Source organism: Scyliorhinus torazame, chromosome 4 (genome assembly GCF_047496885.1).
Source record: "Scyliorhinus torazame isolate Kashiwa2021f chromosome 4, sScyTor2.1, whole genome shotgun sequence".
NCBI classification, from domain to species: Eukaryota; Metazoa; Chordata; class Chondrichthyes; order Carcharhiniformes; family Scyliorhinidae; genus Scyliorhinus; species Scyliorhinus torazame.
In genome coordinates, this window is record NC_092710.1 from 194,555,493 (window position 1) to 194,575,578 (window position 20,086).

Below are 20,086 nucleotides of genomic sequence, written 5' to 3' on the forward strand. Positions count from 1 at the left end.
TACCCTCAATAATGATGCTTAGAGAATAAACTGTAAAGAAGGCTTTATTAGGCTAATAACTATGCTACAGATTTGGACGAGAGCTGACTGCTATACAGACCATGAGGCAGGCCTTTATATATGGCTCCCAGATGGGCGGAGCCAGAGGCGGAGTCCCCAGGGTTCCAAGCCTGGTCTTAAAGGGGACATCACCTTACATGATGATAAGGCAGTAACCGTTCATCACATTCACCCCCTGTTTAAAAAGGAGTCCGGCGGGGGTGAAGTGACATCATAGGTCCATCCGTCTCGGCGGCCGGATCGTCCTCCTCGATCTCCTCAGTTCGGGCGGTGGTGCGGCGGGCACGGACGTCCCGGTTGAGGGCACATCCGGGAGCACAGCGGTCGGAGCTTCGGTCCGGGTCGGGGCAGAGGAACTAGGCAGGGCCGGGGGTAGCGGAGCCGGCGCCGGCGGGGTGTGTAAAGGGGGGGGCGCACGGTATGAGCTCACCAACGGGTGGTAGGGCCGGAAGGGGGTGTGTTGTAGGGGGCGACGGGTCCTGCAGGGGAGCGGCGCGGGAAGGGGCGTCTGTGGTGGAGGATCCAGCGGGCGCCAGATCCCGGAGGGAAACCGTATCTTGCCTGCCGTCGGAGTACTCCACGTAGGCGTAACTGGGGTTGGCGTGGAGCAGTCGGACCTTTTCAACTAGGGGGTCCGTTTTATGGCTCCTCGCGAGACCCCGGAGGTAGACTTCCTGGGGAAGAGGAACAATCGCTCATGAGGGGTCTCATTTGTGGCCGTGCAGAGGAGTGACCTAATGGAGTGTAGGGCATCGGGTAGGACCTCCTGCCAGCGGGTGGTTGGGAGATTTCTCGACCGCAGGGCCAGAAGGACAGACTTCCAAACGGTCGCGTTCTCCCTCTCCACCTGCCCGTTTCCCCGTGGGTTATAGCTGGTCGTTCTGCTCGAGGCGATGCCTTTGCTGAGCAGATACTGACGCAGTTCATCGCTCATGAACGATGTACCCCGTTCGCTGTGGATATAAGCAGGGAAACCGAACAGGGTGAAGATGCTGTGCAGTGCCTTAATCACCGTGGCTGAGGTCATGTCGGTGCAGGGAATGGCAAATGGGAAACGGGAGAACTCATCGATCACGGTGAGGAAATAGGCATAACGGTTGGTGGACGGGAGGGGCCCCTTGAAGTCCACGCTCAGTCGCTCAAAGGGGCCCGAGGCCTTCACGAGCCGAACCTTGTCTGGCCGATAGAAGTGCGGTTTGCACTCCGCACATACCTGGCAGGCCCGGACCAGGGCCTTGACCTCCTTGGTTGAGTAAGGTAGGTTGCGGGACTTGATGAAATGGACGAGCCGGGTAACCCCCGGGTGGCAGAGGTCATTGTGGATGGCTTGCAGGCGGTCCTCCTGCGCGTTGGCGCATGTGCCGTGGGACAGGGCATCTGGGGGCTTGTTGAGCTCCCCTGGACGATACTTGATATCGTACGAGTAGGTGGAGAGTTCGATCCTCCACCTCAAAATGTTATCGTTTTTTATTTTGCCCCGTTGCGTGTTATCGAACATATAGGCGACCGACCGTTGGTCGGTGACGAGGGTAAACCTCCTACCGGCGAGGTAGTGTCTCCAGCACCGCACAGCCTCCACAATGGCTTGTGCCTCCTTTTCGACTGCAGAGTGTCGAATCTCGGAGGCGGTGAGGGTTCGGGAGAAGAACGCTACTGGTCTGCCTCCTTGATTGAGGGTAGCAGCCAGGGCGATGTCTGATGCATCGCTCTCTACCTGGAAAGGGATGGTTTCGTCCACCGCGTGCATGGCGGCCTTGATGATGTCGGCCTTGATGCGGTTGAAGGCCGATTGAGCCTCAGCCGAGAGGGGAAAAGTGGTGGTCTTTAGGAGTGGGCGGGCTTTGTCCGCATACTTGGGGACCCACTGGGCGTAATAGGAGAAAAGCCCCAAGCACCGTTTGAGGGCCTTGAGGCTGCGGGGGAGAGGGAGTTCCTTAAGGGGGCGCATGCGGTCGGGGTCGGGACCTAGGACCCCGTCTTCCACGACATAGCCGAGGATGGCCAGCCGGGTGGTGTGGAAAACGCATTTGCCCTCGTTATAAGTCAGGTTAAGGGCTCGGGCGGTCTGCAGGAACTTTTTGAGGTTAGCGTCATGGTCCTGCTGATCATGGCCGCAGATGGTGACATTGTCCAAGTACGGGTATGTAGCCCGCAAACCGTACTGGTCCACCATTTGGTCCATCGCCCTTTGAAAGACGGAGACCCCATTTGTGACACCAAAGGGGACCCTGAGGAAGTGGAAGAGCCGGCCGGCTGCTTCGAAGGCAGTATAGATGCGGTCTTTTGGTCGGATGGGGAGCTGGTGGTAGGCAGATTTGAGGTCGACCGTGGAAAAGACTCGGTATTGGGCGATCCGATTTACCATTTCCGCGATGCGAGGAAGGGGGTACGCATCAAGCTGCGTGAATCGGTTTATGGTCTGGCTATAATCCACGACCATCCGTTTCTTCTCCCCGGATCGGACTACCACCACTTGCGCTCTCCAAGGGCTGTTGCTAGCCTCGATGACCCCCTCTCCCAGTAAACGCTGGACCTTTGACTTGATAAAAGCCATATCTTGGGCACTGTAGCGCCGGCTCCTGGTGGCGACGGGCTTACAGTCGGGAGTGAGGTTAGCGAATAGCGAGGGGGGTGCAACTTTCAGTGTCGCAAGGCAGCACACCGTGAGGGGGGGCAAGGGTCCGCCGAACTTCAGTGTCAGGCTTCGGTGGCTGCGCTGGAAATCCAGTCCGAGCAGCAGGGGGGCACAGAGGTGAGGGAGGATATAAAATTTGAAATGGGTGTATTTGGCACCCTGGATCAAGAGATCCGCAATACAGTACCCCGTGAGTTGTACCGAGTGGGACCCAGATGCGAGGGCTATGGTTTGGGATGTGGGATGGGTGCGTAGGGAGCAGCGCCTTACCGTTTCAGGGTGGATAAAGCTCTCCGTGCTCCCGGAGTCGAAGAGGCATGCAGTGTCGTGCCCGTTGACCTGGACCTGCATCATGGAGTTCTGCAGGTGTTTTGGCCGAGTTTGATCGAGGGTGATCGCACCCAGTCGCGGGTAGTCGGAGTCGTAAAATGGCCGCTGCCGTTGGTCGCACGTGTCGGGTCGAGAAGATGGCCGCCGACCAGATGGCCGCTCCCATGATTCGCACGAGGCTGATGACGCGTCAGAAGAGGACGTGTCGGGTCGGTGCGCAGCAGCATTGCGAGGCCTGCGGGCCTGGGAGCCTGATTTTCGGGCCGGCTGTTCTTTGTTTTTCTGGCCCCTGGGTCTGGCCAGGCAGACCCTCGCAAAGTGCCCTTTCTTCCTGCAGTCGCTGCAGATCGCGGAGCGGGCTGGGAAGCGTGGGCGTGGGTGCTGGCCCTGCCCGCAGAAGTAGCGAGGTGTGCCCCCATGGTGAGCGGGTCGCCGCATGGCGCAGGCCTGTACTACGGGCGAGTCTGAGGAAGTCCGGGGGGGGCTGGCAGAGTCCGCGGGGTACGTACCCAAGTTATGGCGGGCCACCTCCAGCGAGGAGGCGAGCGTTAGCGTCTCCTGGAGGTCTTTTGCCCCATTTTCGAGCAGTCGCTACCGGATGTAGGTCGAGCGGATGCCGGACACGAAAGAATCTCTGATGTGCAGGTTCATATGGACTTCCCCTGTCACATCCTGATGGTCACAGTCCCTGGCCAGCGCGGTGAGTTTCTCAACAAACTCGTCGAGCGATTCCCCCGAGCGCTGCCGGCAGGTAGAGAGCAGATGCCGGGCGTGCACCTCATTGACGGGTTTGACAAACCGCTTGCGGAGCAACTCAATCTCTTCCTCATAACCCGTCGCCTTTTCGAGCGTGGCGGAGATTCTGTGACTCACCCGGGCGTGGAGTAGACGCAGCTTGCGTGGCCCCAGGATGGGAGTCTCTGCGGAGTCCAGGTAGGCCTCGAAGCACCGCAGCCAGTATTTAAAAAGTTCCTTTGACTCCGGCATCCGTGCTTCCAGATTGAGCTTCTCTGGTTTTAGGCCTGCGTCCATCCTGAATCTAGTTTAGCCTAATAAATTGAGGTACCCTCAATAATGATGCTTAGAGATTAAACTGTAAAGAAGGCTTTATTAGGCTAATAACTATGCTACAGATTTGGACGAGAGCTGACTGCTATACAGACCATGAGGCAGGCCTTTATGAATGGCTCCCAGATGGGCGGAGCCAGAGGCGGAGTCCCCAGGGTTCCAAGCCTGGTCTTAAAGGGGACATCACCTTACATGATGATAAGGCAGTAACCGTTCATCACACACCCCCACGCCCCGCCGACTAGCCATCTCCTTTTCTGGGCCAGTCCCATGTCCACGCCTCCCTCACCCTCCAGTTCCCCAGAGGGGGGGACCCCCGTCCCGACCACCTCTTCTGTGTCACATTCCCTTTCGGCCAGTGCAGCAGCAACCCTTTTTCCCCCCCTTCCCCCCCCTCCCCCCCCCCCCCGCTAGACCCCTGTCTAGCTTTTTTGCTCCCCCCATGTCACTCCCATAAGTCAGCTGACGCCTGCTGACCCCGGCTTCCCCCGCCGTCCCATTGACCTCCCCGCGTGGGAGTCTCCCAATCCATATGCATTCCTTCGTTCCCCTTCCCGCCTTTCCAAAGCCCGCTCCGCCCCCTCTGGCGCAGCTCCTGTCGCCGCCTTGTCTCTCTCCCCCAGCCCATGTAACATTTCCTGCGTGTGATTGACCCCCTATATACAACAACCATCACACATCAAACCCCAAACCCCCCCCCCCCCACCCTCCCAAACCCTCAGTTAGAGTCCAACTTTTCGGCTTGTACAAAGGTCCACGCCTCTTCAGGCATTTCGAAGTAATATTGTTAGCCCTTGTATGTGACCCACAGTCGCGCTGGCTGCAGCATTCCGAATTTCACTTCTTTCCGGTACAACGCCGCTTTGGCCCGGTTGAAACCTGCTCTCCGCTTTGCAACCTCCGTGCTCCAGTCCGGGTATATTCGGATCTCTGCATTGTCCCACTTACTGCTCCGCTCCTTCTTGGCCCATCTCAGGACCCACTCTCTGTCCGTGAACCGGTGGAACATCACCACCATCGTCCTTGGCGGCTCATTTGCCTGGGGCTTCTTCTCCAGCACCCGATGTGCCCCGTCCAACTCCAGGGGCCTCGAAGGGGCCTTCGTGCCCGTCATCGTCTCGAGCATCGTGCTCGCGTATGCCCCGGCATCAGCCCCCTCCACCCCCTCAGGGAGACCCAGGATTCGCAGATTCTTTCTCCTCGACCTGTTCTCCAGGTCTTCAAGTCTTCCCGCCCACCTCTTGTGTAGCGCCTCGTTCTGCTCCACTCTCACCGCCAGGCCCACGAGCTCGTCCTCGTTCTGACTGACTCTTTTCTGTATCTCCTGGATCTTAGCTTCGTGGGCCTTCTGGGTGATCCCGAGTCCTTCAATTGCCGAAAGCATAGGCGCCAACATCTCCTTGCGCATCTCCTCGCGCTGCTCCTTGAAGCAGCGCTTGATGAACTCCTGCAGCTCCCCTTTTTCCCTGGCCACCGCCATTTTGTTTTCTTCCCCTCACTTCTCCCGTTGCTCCAGTGCCGCTCCTTTGGCCTTTACACTTTGTAGCGCACAATGACTTACGAGAGAGACGAGAAGTGATGAAGTCGATTCAGGCTTTATTAAGCGAGACTTGTCCCCAGCAGTTCAGCAACAGAATGAAGCGGCGGGGAGAAGCTCGGGTTCTTATACTCCGCCTTCAGGCCAGAGCCAGGAGTCAGCAGCCAACCAGGACCCGGGGTCTGTCAGCCAATAGCATCACGGCTTCACAGTCCCACATGACCCCTAATACATACCACCACATTCACCCCTTGTTAAAAAGGAACCCGGCGGGGTGGTGGTTCGCATGGTGGTAGGGGTTTACAAGGCTGGTCCTGGCAGGAAACGTTCGGACATGTTACTACAGTTTTAGCCTTACACTGGGCTATGTACAAAGTTTGTGAAACTATTTACAATATTAGTAAGAGAAAAAATTTTTTTTTGTTACAATACAACAACATTCTTGGTGTCACGCGGATGCCACGAGTCGAGCGGGCGGTCTGGTCTTCCTCGTCGATCGCCTCAGCCCCGGTGGTGGTGCAGGTGCTTGTTCAGGCGTTGTCGTCTCCGGGAGCATTTCGGTGTTCGTTCCTGTTTCACTCCTGGGCGGGCACGGGAGGAGGACCGATCCTCCCGGGAAGGGGGCGGTCGTGGGGTGCGCCGGTGGTAGGGAGGGGATGATCAGTGTCGGGGGGGTGTGTGTGTTGCCGGCGGGCGCCAGGTCCCGCAGGGAGACCGTGTCCTGTCGGCCGTCGGGGTATGCCACGTAGGCGTACTGCGGGTTCGCGTGGAGAAGGTGAACCCTCTCGACCAACGGGTCCGATTTGTGCGCCCGCACATGTTTCCGGAGCAAGATGGGTCCTGGGGCCGCCAGCCAGGTCGGCAGTGACGTTCCGGAGGAGGACTTCCTGGGGAAGACAAGGAGGCGCTCATGAGGCGTTTGGTTAGTGGTGGTACACAGCAGCGACCGGATGGAGTGGAGAGCATCCGGGAGTACCTCCTGCAACCGGGAAACTGGGAGATCCCTGGACCGTAGGGCCAGCAGGACGGTCTTCCAGACCGTGCCGTTCTCCCTCTCTACTTGCCCGTTCCCCCGGGGGTTGTAGCTGGTCGTCCTGCTCGAGGCTATGCCCTTGCTGAGCAGGAACTGGCGCAGCTCGTCACTCATGAAGGAGGACCCCCTGTCGCTATGGATATATGCAGGGCAACCGAACAGTGTGAATATGGTGCCAAGGGCTTTAATGACTGTGGCCGCTGTCATGTCGGGGCAGGGGATGGCGAAGAGGAAACGAGAGTACTCGTCCACCACGTTCAGGAAGTATGCGTTGCGGTCGGTGGAGGGGAGGGGCCCTTTGAAATCCAGACTGAGGCGTTCAAAGGGGCGGGAAGCCTTGATCAGGTGCGCTCTATCCGGTCTGAAAAAGTGCGGTTTGCACTCTGCGCAGATGTGGCAGTTCCTGGTGACTGTACGGACCTCCTCCACAGAGTAGGGGAGGTTGCGGGACTTTATGAAATGGTAGAACCGAGTGACCCCCGGGTGGCAGAGGTCCTCGTGGAGGGCTTGGAGACGGTCTATTTGTGCGTTGGCACATGTGCCGCGGGATAGGGCATCGGACGGCTCGTTCAGCTTTCCGGGACGGTACAAGATCTCGTAGTTGAAGGTGGAGAGCTCGATCCTCCACCTTAAGATCTTGTCATTTTTAATTTTGCCCCGCTGTGCATTATCGAACATGAAGGCTACCGACCGTTGGTCGGTGAGGAGAGTGAATCTCCTGCCGGCCAGGTAATGCCTCCAATGTCGCACAGCTTCCACTATGGCTTGGGCTTCCTTTTCCACTGAGGAGTGGTGGATTTCTGAGGCGTGGAGGGTTCGGGAGAAAATGGCCACAGGGCTGCCCGCTTGGTTAAGGGTGGCCGCCAGAGCTACGTCGGATGCGTCGCTCTCGACCTGGAAGGGGAGGGACTCGTCGATGGCGCGCATCGTGGCCTTTGCGATATCCGCTTTGATGCAGCTGAAGGCCTGGCGAGCCTCTGTCGACAGGGGGAAGGTAGTGGTCTGTATTAGCGGGCGGGCCTTGTCTGCATACTGGGGGACCCACTGGGCGTAATATGAAAAGAACCCCAGGCAACGTTTCAGGGCTTTGGAGGAGTGGGGGAGGGGAAATTCCATAAGGAGGCCCATGCGTTCGGGGTCGGGGCCTATTATCCCATTGCGCACTACGTATCCCAGGATGGCCAACCGGTTTGTGCTAAAAACGCACTTTTCCTCGTTGTATGTGAGGTTCAGGGCGTTAGCGGTCTGGAGGAATTTTTGGAGGTTGGCGTCGTGGTCCTGCTGATCGTGGCCGCAGATGGTTACGTTGTCGAGATACGGGAACGTGGCCTGCAACCCGTGCTGGTCAACCATTCGGTCCATCTCCCGTTGGAAGACCGAGACCCCGTTCGTGACACCAAATGGGACCCTTAGGAAGTGGTATAGACGCCCGTCTGCCTCGAAGGCTGTGCACTTGCGGTCACCTGGGCGGATGGGGAGCTGGTGGTAGGCAGACTTGAGGTCCACGGTGGAGAAAACCTTATACTGGGCAATCCGATTTACCATGTCGGATATGCGGGGGAGAGGATACGCATCTAGCTGTGTGTACCTGTTGATGGTCTGGCTATAGTCTATGACCATCCTTTGCTTCTCCCCGGTCTTTACTACTACCACCTGGGCTCTCCAGGGACTATTGCTGGCCTGGATTATGCCTTCCTTCAGCAACCGCTGGACTTCAGATCAAATAAATATCAGGTCCTGGGCGCTGTACCGTCTGCTCCTAGTGGCGACGGGTTTGCAATCCGGGGTGAGGTTTGCAAACAAGGACGGCGGTTCAACCTTGAGAGTTGCGAGGCCGCAGATAGTGAGTGGGGGTATTGGGCCGCCGAATTGAAATGTTAGGCTCTGAAGGTTACACTAGAAATCTAATCCCAGTAATGTGGGCGCGCAGAGTTGGGGAAGGACGTAGAGCCTGTAGTTCTTAAACTCCCTCCCTCGCAACGTTAGGTTCGCGATGCAGAACCCTTTGATCTCTACGGAGTGGGATCCTGCAGCTAGGGAAATCTTTTGCGTACTTGGATGGATGGTCAGAAAACAGCGTCTTACCGTGTCTGGGTGAATGAAACTTTCGGTGCTCCCGGAGTCGATCAAGCATGATGTCTCGTGTCCGTTGATCAGCACTGTTGTTGTCGTCGTCTGGAGCGTCCGGGGCCGTGATTGATCCAGAGTCACCGAAGCCAGTCGTGGTAGTAGTGTCGCGGCGTCTTCTTCGGACCCCGTGGAGCCGTCGATGCTGGGGTCCTTTGTTGTCATCCAAGATGGTGGCGTCCATGAATCGCACGCGGCCGGGGGTGGACAAAATGGCCACCCCCATGGATCGCACGTGGTCGGGGGTGGACAAAATGGCCGCCCCCATGAATCGCACGTGGCTGGGGGGGTCACAAGATGGCGGCGTCCATCCTCCCCTCGTGGTGCCCGGGACCCAAAATGTCGGCACCCGCGGGTCGCACATGGGGCGCTGGGGGGTTTGGGGAGCGTTCGGGCTATGCTGGGTTCGTTCTTCTCCGGGGATTGCGGCGACCCCCCCGGGACCGGCACACAGCCGCGTAATGGCCCTTCTTGCCGCAGCCTTTACAAATAGCTGCGCGGGCCGGGCAGCGCTGCCGGGGGTGTTTCGCTTGCCCGCAGAAATAGCAGCGGGCCCCCCCGGGATGGTCCGGCGCTTTAACCGCGCAAGCCTGTGAGGGGGGGGGGGGGTTTGTCGCGACGGGGGTCCACGGAGCCCAAGGGGCTGCCGCGCGGTCGGGGCCGTAGGCGCGGGCGTTTTGCGCGGCCACATCTAGGGAAGCTGCAATGGCCCGTGCCTCTGAGAGTCCTAACGACTCTCTTTCTAAAAGTCTTTGGCGGATTTGGGGAGAGTTCATACCTGCCACAAAAGCATCGCGAATTAGCATGTCCGTGTGTTCGATCGCGTTCACCGGCGGGCAGCTGCAGCCCCGTCCCAAAATTAGCAGCGCGGCGTAGAATTCTTCTAGCGATTCTCCGGGACTTTGCCGTCTCGTTGCGAGTTGGTAGCGCGCGTAGACCTGGTTCACGGGGCGAACGTAGATGCTCTTTAGTAATGCGAGCGCCGTCGGGAAATCCTCTGCGTCTTCTATGAGAGGGTAAATTTCCGGGCTTACCCTCGAATGCAGGACCTGCATTTTCTGGTCTTCTATGATGGCGGGCGGCCGGGGGCCGTTCGGAGGTAGCCTTCAAAACATGCTTGCCAGTGTTTAAATACTGCTGCCGAGTTCGCTGCGTGGGGGCTGATCCGCAGGCATTCCGGGGCGATCCGGAGCTCCATAGTCTTTTAAGCTCGCTTAATAAATTGTAGCGCACAATGACTTACGAGAGAGACGAGAAGTGATGAAGTTGATTCAGGCTTTATTAAGCGAGACTTGTCCCCAGCAGTTCAGCAACAGAATGAAGCAGCGGGGAGAAGCTCGGGTTCTTATACTCCGCCTTCAGGGCGGAGCCAGGAGTCAGCAGTCAACCAGGACCCGGGATCTGTCAGCCAATAGCATCATGGCTTCACAGTCCCACATGACCCCTAATACATACCACCACACACCTCTGGTCCGTTTCATAGAATTTGGAGGGGGACCTCTCTCTTCCCTTCCCCACGGGCTGCGTCAAAAAAAAAAAAAAAAGTTCCGTTGGGGCTCCTCTAACGAGCCCGAAAGTCCGTGGTAGCGGGAGCTGCCGAATCGTGCGGCTTAGCTCCGCATCGCCGCAACCGGAAGTCGAGAGGGAATCCTTTTGGCAGTGTTCGCTTCACCAGTCTGCCCCAAAAAGTCTATGGAAACTCCTGAAAAAGGTCTGACAGCCAAAAGACATAAAATTCCTGGGGGACACTGTCAGGGGAATGCAGCAGTCTTCTTCCCACACCGGGAAATGTCAAACAAATGCCGTGGGGGCCCTGTAAAGAGCCCAAAAGTCCGTTCCAAGCGGGAGCTGCCGAATATGCGACCTAGCTCTGCATAGCCGCACCCGGAAGTCGCCTGACATTATTCTAAGAGTAGGTGTCCAACCCAAAAGTAATTGTTTTCGAGAATGGATCATAAATGCAGCTTTACCAGCTTTGCCGACATACAATAATTAAAAGAAAAAGCAGACCTGGAATTGCAGCTTTCCCTCAGAGGACAATAAACCCAAATAAGGGTGGTTGTTATTTTGATACTGAATCTTCCTTTCTGTGACACTGCACGATGTTACTGTAATGTTTGTTTCCTTTATCATTAGAGATGCTAAAAAAAACTCTAAATGCTGGAGGCGGCATGGTGTCACAATGGTTAGCACTGCTGCCTCACAGCATCAGGGACCTTGGTTCGATTTTGACCTTGGGTGACTGTGTGGAGTTTGCATATTCACCCCCGTGTCTGTGGGTTTCCTCCGGGTGCTCCTGTTTCTTTCCACAACCCAAAGATGTGCAGGTTAGATAGATTGGCCATGCTAAATTGCCCCAAAATGTACAAAGGTTAGGTAAGGTTACGGGGATAGGGTTGGGATTAGGCCTAGGTTTGGTGCACTTTCAGAGGGAAGGTGTAGGCTCGATGGGCTGAATGGCCTCCTTTTGCACTGTAGGGATTCTATGAAACAAGATTTTGGAAATATACAGAAGGACCATCTGCATCCAGAAATGAAGAAGCGGGTTAACAGTTCAGATAAATGTCCTTTGTTAGATATCCAGAAGGCAAGTAACTTTTTTTACAGCACTGACCAAACAGAGAAGAGAAACTGACAAAGGACTATACATGCAAATGGACAAAATCTTGGGCGTCATTCTCCGACCCCCCGCCGGGTCGGAGAATGGCCGTTGGCCGCCGTGAATCCCGCCCCCGCCGAAGTCTCCGCTCCCGGAGATTGGGCGGGGGCGGGAATCGGGCCGCGCCGGTTGGCGGGACCCCCCGCTGGATTCTCCGGCCCGAATGGGCCGAAGTCCCGCCCAGGAATTGCCTGTCCCGCCGACGTAAATCAAACCTGGTATTTACCGGTGGGACCAGGCGGCGTGGGCGGGCTCCGGGGTCCTGGGGGGGGGCACGGGGCGATCTGACCCCGGGGGGTGCCCCCACGGTGGCCTGGCCCGCGATCGGTGCCCACCGATCCGCGGGCGGGCCTGTGCTGTGGGGACACTCTTTCCCTTCCGCCTCCGCTACGGCCTCCACCATGGAAGAGGCCTCCACCATGGAGGCGGAAGAGACTCTCCCCACTGCGCATGCGCGGGAAACTGACAGCGGCCGCTGACGCTCCCGCGCATGCGCTGGGAAACTGACAGCGGCCGCTAACGCTCCTGCGCATGCGCCGCATTTCCGCGCCAGCTGGCGGGGAAACAAACGCCATTTCCGCCAGCTGGCGGGGCGGAAATCCCTCCGGCGTCGGCCAAGCCCCTCAATGTTGGGGCTAGGCCGCCAAAGATGCGGAGCCTTCCGCACCTTTGGGCCGGCGCAATGCCCGTCTGATTGGCGCCGGCTTTGGCGCCAGTCGGCGGACATCCCACCGTTGGGGGGAAATTTCGCCCCATGTCCGGTTCCCTTTTTGGGACTTTAAGCCCTGAACCCTCCCCACCTTAGCGGTTAAGATTCTGCCCTGCGCTATCTGCAGTCAAAGGAGTAGCCAGCTTTTTTTTTTAGCTGTTATCCAAAGTTTGAATCCTAGGTGTAACAGTGAGGGAAGGAATGAATAGCAGTATTCGAAAAGCTGGGGAAATGAATCAACTAGCAAGCTCAGTTTTCCTTCTTTTCACTCTTGTTCTCTGCGTCTGCATTTTCTCTCCCCAATATATTGTTAATTTGGTAAACATTTATCGTGTTGTATTGAATTTTTGATCTGGGTTACATCTTTTTATGATTTCTAAATTACTAACATGCCTGTAATATGAAAATAGCAGGGGGGCGATTCTCCGAGCCCCGCGACGGGCTGGAGAATCGGAGCAACCGCGACCCGACGCCCCGACGCCGGCACGCGATTCTCCGAGGTGCAGAGAATCGGCACAATTTGCGGCGGCACGTTTGGAGTGGCGCCTGCCGCGGGCCGCTGGAATTGGCTGGGCTGCCAATTCTCCGGCCCGAATGGGCCGAGCGACCGCTCCGGCACGATAGAGTCCCGCCGGCGGCGTTCACCCCTGGTCGCTGCGGGAATGCTCGTGGGGAGGCCTGTGGGGGAGGGGGGGGGGGGGGAGAAGAGGGACTCCTTCACTGGGGGGGGGGGGGGGCCTCCAAAGGGGTGTGGCCCGTGATCGGGGCCCACCGATCGGCGGGCCGGCCTCTCTGTTGGCAGGCCTCCTTTCCCCCGCCGGCAATGTTATAGCCCTGTGCCATTGTTGTGCGGGGCGGCCTGGGGGTGGACGGCCACTGCGCATGCGCTAGTTGGCGCCTGCCCAACTGCGCAAGCACGGGAACCAGGGCGCCGTGTCTTTTACGCGGCGCCGGGTCTCTGACGCCGTGCCGAGGTCCCGCTCCCACAAATCGCGCCATGCCCCTGCCAGCCCCACAGAGGCCCCAGAATAGGGGCCTGGGAATGGGTGCCGACACCGAAGTAAAACACTCCGGTTTTTACTCCAGCGTCGGCACTTAGACTCCCATTGGGAGAATCCCGCCCCAGGTTTGCTGATTCCAGGGGATGCAACTGACACTGTATTCTAACTGTGTTTCCACTTGGGTTTAGTGATTAGTTTCTGAGGATGAAAAGCTTCTGATGAGCTAGTTCCACAATTTTGAAGTTTATCCTTCTTACCTTGTTCATCGTTGCAGCATGCTGAATGTGTTTAGAAATTTCCACATTTTTGATTTTTTCACTTAATTCATCTGTTTCATAAATAGCCTGTAACAATCTCTCAAAACATTTGGGTCGGGTCTGGCCTGTAAACATCTAATGAAAGAAAATAATATAAATGTACAGCTTTATGTCAATCACTGCTTATTCGGGATCATAGAATCATAGAATTTACATTGCAGGAGGAGGTCATTCGACCCATCGAGTCTCCGGCTCTTAGAAAGAGCACCCTGTGCCTCCACCCTATCCCTGTAACCCAGTAACCCCAGCTAACCTTTTTTTTTGGACACTAAGAGCAATTTATCATGGCCAATCCACCTAACCTGCACATCTTTGCACTGTGGGAGGAAACTGGGGCACCTGGCGGAAACCCATGCAGACATGGGGAGAACGTGCGGACACTGCAAAGAGAGTGACCCAAGCCGGGAATCGAAAGTGGGACCCTGGAGCTGTGAAGTAACTGTGCTAACCACTGTGCTACCACGCTGCCCACTACCGATGCTACCTAGTTTTAAGTTTTTGATTTTTACTCTCAACAAAATGAGAGAGGTACTGGGGAATGACTTTCCTACTTTTTAAAGCAATGTCAACATTAATTACTATCAAATTGTGCTTCGTAGGGCTGGAGAGAAAGTAAGGACCCCCTCCTAACAGGGATGGCTTTTCCAAGTGGGGGTCTGAATTTTCCAATTATGGGAATGGGATCTGCTCCCTTGGATGGGGAATCAATCCCAGGGAAAATGATGATGGGAGGGGTTTCAATAGGGAAATTTTAAAAATGCTTACCTCCCATGTTTTTATGGTTAAAATTCAATTCAAAGCTTCTCTGCTTTGTGTCAAGAATGTTTTCAACTCTAACCCCAGAATACTTTTGCACTTAAGTGGTTCAAGTTATATTGTCAAATTGTGCCAAATTATGAGCAATTTTGTTCTCTGGCCCATCAATTGCAAAGTTAAAAGATTAGTTTGTTCATTCTTAGTTGAGTTTATTTTTTGTTCTATGAGCTGGTTAAAAACAGAAGTGGAGGCCAGTGGAGGTGACGCAATATTTAATGCTTTTCAATGTGGCGTCACAAGCTCACCTATCAGGGGCGAGATTCTCCGACCCCCCGCCGGGTCGGAGAATCGTCGGGGGCTGCCGTGAATCCCGCCCCCGCCGGTTGCCGAATTCTCCAGCACCGGATATTCGGCGGGGGCGGGAATCGCGCCGCGCCGGTTGGGCCCCCCCCCCCCCGCGATTCTCCAGCCCGGATGGGCCGAAGTCCCGCTGCTAGAATGCCTGTCCCATCGGCGTAGATTAAACCACCTACCTTACCCGCGGGACAAGGCGGCGCGGGCGGGCTCCGGGGTCCTGGGGGGGGTGCGGGGTGATCTGGCCCCGGGGGGTGCCCCCACGGTGGCCTGGCCCACGGTCGGGGCCCACCGATCCGCGCGCGGGCCTGTGCCGTGGGGGCACTCTTTTCATTCCGCCTTCGCCACGGTCTCCACCATGGCGGAGGCGGAAGAGACTCCCTCCACTGCGCATGCGCGGGGATGCCGTGAGCGGCCGCTAATGCTCCCGCGCATGTGCCGCCAGGAGATGTCATTTCCGCGCCAGTTGGCGGGGCACCAAAGGCCTTTTCCACCAGCTGGCAGGGCGGCAATTAGTCCGGCGCGGGCCTAGCCCCTTAAGGTTGGGGCTTGGCCCCCCAAGATGCGGAGGATTCCGCACCTTTGGGGCGGCGCGATGCCCGACTGATTTGCGCCGTTCTGGGCGCCGGTCGGCAGACATCGCGCTGATACCGGAGAATTTTGCCCCAGGTCAAAGATTATAGGGGTTGTCCTGCTGGAAACAAAAACAATAAAATGTCTCCTCTCATCGTTCTTTCACCAATTTTGATGATGTTTTGCAGCATGGATCCAGGTCCTTCAACAAGGCTCTCGATTTAAAAAAGTAATTTAACTGCCTGACATCTCAACGTTTTTTGAGAGAAAAGCATGAGATTATGTTGATATTGGAATTTTGATCTAAAGATGTACTGCGGGATACTCCGTCGGCAGGATCCTCCTCTTCGCTGGCAGCACACTCACGCACGCGGGTTTCTAGACGGCGTGGGATGGCCACAATGGGAAACCTCATTGGCCGGCTGCAGGAACGGAGGATCCTGCTGCCGGCCCAGGCGGGCCGTGAATCCCGCCCATAAATTTCATTGAAACCCATTTCTAAAAGGGAATGACACAGCCTAATGCTGGTCCAGACTGCAGAACAGGAGGCTTTGGACTTCTGACTTGAAATGTTGAACATAAGAACATAAGAACTAGGAGCAGGTGTAGGCCATCTGGCCCCTCGAGCCTGCTCCACCATTCAATGAGATCATGGCTGATCTTTTGTGGACTCAGCTCCACTTTCCGGCCCGAACACCATAACCCTTAATCCCTTTATTCTTCAAAAAAACTATCTTTAATTTCCAATCCGCCGGGACCACCCCAGAGTCTAGTGAAGTTTGGTAAATTATCACTAGTGCATTTGCAATTTCCCTAGCCATCTCTTTTAGCACTCTGGGATGCATTCCATCAGGTCCAGGAGACTTGCCTACCTTTAGCCCCATTAGCTTGCCCATCACTACCTCCTTGGTGATGACAATCCTCTCAAGGTCCTCACCTGTCATAGCCTCATTTCCATCAGTCACTGGCATGACCAAGAAGAATTAGCTGGGCTAATTATGCTGCAGAAATGGTCAGCTTTAATCAACAATTATAGAGAATGTAAAGTGAACACAGTCTTCCAGTTTTGTTTTATGATTATTGTCTGGAATTGATCGATATTCCTGGAGTAGATCAGAAAGTTTCATCAGGAAAACACAGGCACCTGTTAAGTAGTTACAAAATGTAACGTACTGGGAAAAGGCTGAGCTGAAAGGTGAACACACAACTATATAGTTCCCATTACCCACATTATTTTGAACAGGGAGTTTAATCAAAACTATAATTTTACAGCAAGAGGTAGCTATCATAAATTTGTGAACATTTAATATTACGTTTGGGACGATTTTGAAAGCACAACTTTATCTATTTCACCCTACCTGGATGATGTACAAAGCCCGTCCAAATAATTTGGAGTTACTGACTTTCAAGTCAATCATATAATTGTGGTAGACTTTCCCTTTCAACACATGTGCACCTGTACTAATTGCATTCAGTATCCATTTTGTACTCAGTTCACGCTGAAACATCTGTGAAGAACAGTGTAGTTTTTAATGATCATTACAGACCCTTAGCTATCAGTAATATTCATGAGAGTCCAAAATGGTTAGGTTGTGATGGGTATTACCTGAATATAGCATCCTTCATAGTTGGACAATGTTCCTGGCCAAATGACACTGATTATAATAGAAAATAATTTCTTAAGCTCCTTCTGGCAATTAATAGAAAAAGAAAAAAAAAGTTAAGAAAACAAGGAACAAGGAATGGTCATAAGTAGATTATCTGCAGTCTACCTGTAATGGACTCAACCCGAGCCTCTTAAACTCCTTAGGCAAAGTTCTGCAGAATCTTTCTTCAATTCTCTAATATGATCAAATACAACTCCAGAACATCCATCCGCCTCTAACATTTACCACTCAAGCTTCACCTAAAAGAGCTAACATTTCAAGTCCAGATGACCCTTTGCCAGGGGTCAAATGGGTCACCTGGACTCGAAATATTAGTTATTTTCTCTTCTTACAGATGCTGCCAGACCTGCTGAGATTTTCCAGCATTTTCTCTTTGCTTTCAGATTCCAGCATCTGCAGTAATTTGCTTTTATCAAGTATAGAAGAGCTCTCCTGAGTTAGCCTGCAGGTAAAATGAGGAAGGTAATTGGTATGTTAACCTTTATTGCAGAGGGATTGGAATTACAAGATTAAAGAATTGCTAGAATACTAAAGTCACCATAGTCCCAGATAACCATAGGCTGCTTTCCTCTTTGAGGGGGAGAGCTGATTGGTGCTGATTTAACCTGAGGATCACCACACCTTGGGCAAGGTTGAGAAGGCAGGGCCTTCATGAATAACCTCAGCCGGTACGGGAGTTGAACTCACACTGTTGACCTTGCTCTGCATCACAAACCAGCTGTCCAGCCAACTGAGCTAAACCGACATACTACGATATAGAATACCATGGTGCTTTCATGAGGACCACAGCTGAAATACTACAGTGCACAGCTTTGGTCTCCGTATTTAAAGAAAAACATAGTTGCATTGGATGCTGTACAGTGAAAATTCAATAAATTGATCACTGGGATGAAAAGGTTGTCCTATGATGAGAGGCTGAGTAAATTGTGTTTATATTCTCTGGAGTTTAAAAGAATAAGATGGGCAGCACGGTAGCATTGTGGATAGCACAATTGCTTCACAGCTCCAGGGTCCCAGGTTCGATTCCAGCTTGGGCCACTGTCTGTGTGGAGTCTGCACATCCTCCCCGTGTGTGCGTGGGTTTCCTCCGGGTGCTCCGGTTTCCTCCCACAGTCCAAAGATATGCAGGTTAGGTGGATTGGCCATGATAAATTACCCTTAGTGTCCAAAATTGCCCTTAGTGTCGGGTGGGGTTACTGGGTTATTGGGATAGGGTGGAGGTGTTGACCTTGGGTAGGGAGCTCTTTCCAAGAGCCGGTGCAGACTCGATGGGCCGAATGGCCTCCTTCTGCACTGTAAATTCTATGAATAAGAGATGAGTGTAAATAATGAGATATTGTTGCCCCTTGCCTGGGACTCTACAACAAAGAAACACAATTTCAGGATGGAACACAGTTTCAGGATGGGCCAATCATTTAGCACTGTGACAAAGAGAAATTTCTTCACTCAAAAGGTTGTGAACATTTGGAATTCTCTATTTTGCTGGGTTGAGGGTACACCAATATTGAATATATTTAAGGCTGAGATGGTTTTTGGTCTCTCAAGAAATCGAGTGATGGGAGTGGGCAGGAAAGTGGATTTGAAGTCTAAGATCAGCCATGATCTAGCCCTGCAGCTTCACGGTTCTGAGGTCCCAGGTTCGATCCCGGCTCTGGGTCACTGTCTGTGTGGAGTTTGCACATTCTCCCTGTGTTTGCATGGGTTTCGCCCCCACAACCCAAAGATGTGCAGGGTAGATGGATTGGCCACGCTAAATTGCCCCTTAATTGGAAAAATAAATTGGATACTCTAAATTTATAGAACATAGAACAGAGAATATTACAGCGCAGTACAGGCCCTTCGGCCCTCGATGTTGCGCCGATCAGTGAAACCACTCTAAAGCCCATCTACACTATTCCCTTATCGTCCATATGTCTATCCAATGAGCATTTGAATGCCCTTTGTGTTGGCAAGTCCACTGCTGTTGCAGGTAGGGCATTCCACACCCTTACTACACTCTGAGTAAAGAACCTACCTCTGATATCTGTCTTATATCTATCTCCTCACAATTTAAAGCTATGTCCCTTCGTGCTAGACATCACCATCCGAGGAAGAAGGCTCTCACTGTCCACCCTATCCAATCCTCTGATCATCTTGTATGCCTCAATTAAGTCACCTCTTAACCTTCTTCTCTCTAATGAAAACAGCCTCAAGTCCCTCAGCCTTTTCTGATAAGATCTTCCCTCCATACCAGGCAACATTCTAGTAAATCTCCTCTGCACCCTTTCTAATGCTTCCACATACTTCCTATAATGCGCCGACCAGAATTGCACGCAATACTCCAAATGCGGCCGCACCAGAGTTTTGTACAGCTGCAACATGACCTCATGGCTCTGAAACCCAATCCCTCTACCAATAAAAGCTAACACACCGTGTGCCTTCTTAACAACCCTCTCAACCTGGGTGGCAACTTTCAGGGATCTATGTACATGGACACCGAGATCTCTGCTCATCCACACTGCCAAGAATCTTACCATGAGCCCAGTACTCTGTCTTCCTGTTATTCCTTCCAAAATGAATCACCTCACACTTTTCTGCATTAAACTCCATTTGCCACCTCTCAGCCCAGCGCTGCAGCTTATCTATGTCCCTCTGTAACTTGCAACATCCGTCCGCATTGTCCACAACTCCACCGACTTTAGTGTCATCTGCAAATTTACTCACCCATCCTTCGACGCCCTCCTCCTGGTCATTTATAAAAATGACAAACAGCAGTGGTCCCAAAACAGATCCTTGTGTACACCACTAGTAACTGGACTCCAGTCTGAACATTTCCCACCAACCACCACCCTTTGTCTTCTTCCAGATAGCCAATTTCTGATCCAAACTCCTAAATCACCCTGAATCCCATGCCTCTGTATTTTCTGCAGTAGCCTACCGTGGGGAACCTTATCAAACGCTTTACTGAAATCCATATACACCACATCAACTGCTTTACCCTCATCCACCTGTTTGGCCACCTTCTCAAAGAACTCAATAAGGTTTGTGAGGCACGACCTACCCTTCACAAAACCGTGTTGACTATCTCTAATCAAATTATTCCTTTCCAGATGATTATACATCCTATCTCTTATAAACCTTTCCAAGGTTTTGCCCACAACAGAAGTAAGGCTCACTCGTCTATAGTTATCGGGGTTGTCCCAACTCCTCTTCTTGAACAAGGGGACAACATTTGCTATCCTCCTGTTTTCTGGCACTATTCCTGTCGAAAAATATGACTT

At 53.8% G+C, this 20,086-nt stretch overlaps 1 protein-coding gene across 1 annotated transcript in view; it reads right to left on the reverse strand.

Moving 5' to 3' along the window:
* gckr (glucokinase (hexokinase 4) regulator) overlaps positions 1-20,086 on the reverse strand; it is a 177,020-nt gene that overhangs the window by 13,204 nt on the left and 143,730 nt on the right. Inside the window, exons 16-18 of the mRNA XM_072499054.1 lie at positions 16,766-16,849; positions 16,518-16,667; positions 13,417-13,551 (exon numbers count right to left, since the gene is read on the reverse strand). Coding sequence (XP_072355155.1) covers positions 13,417-13,551; positions 16,518-16,667; positions 16,766-16,849 — 369 coding nt within the window. The remainder of the gene's footprint in view (positions 1-13,416; positions 13,552-16,517; positions 16,668-16,765; positions 16,850-20,086) is intronic.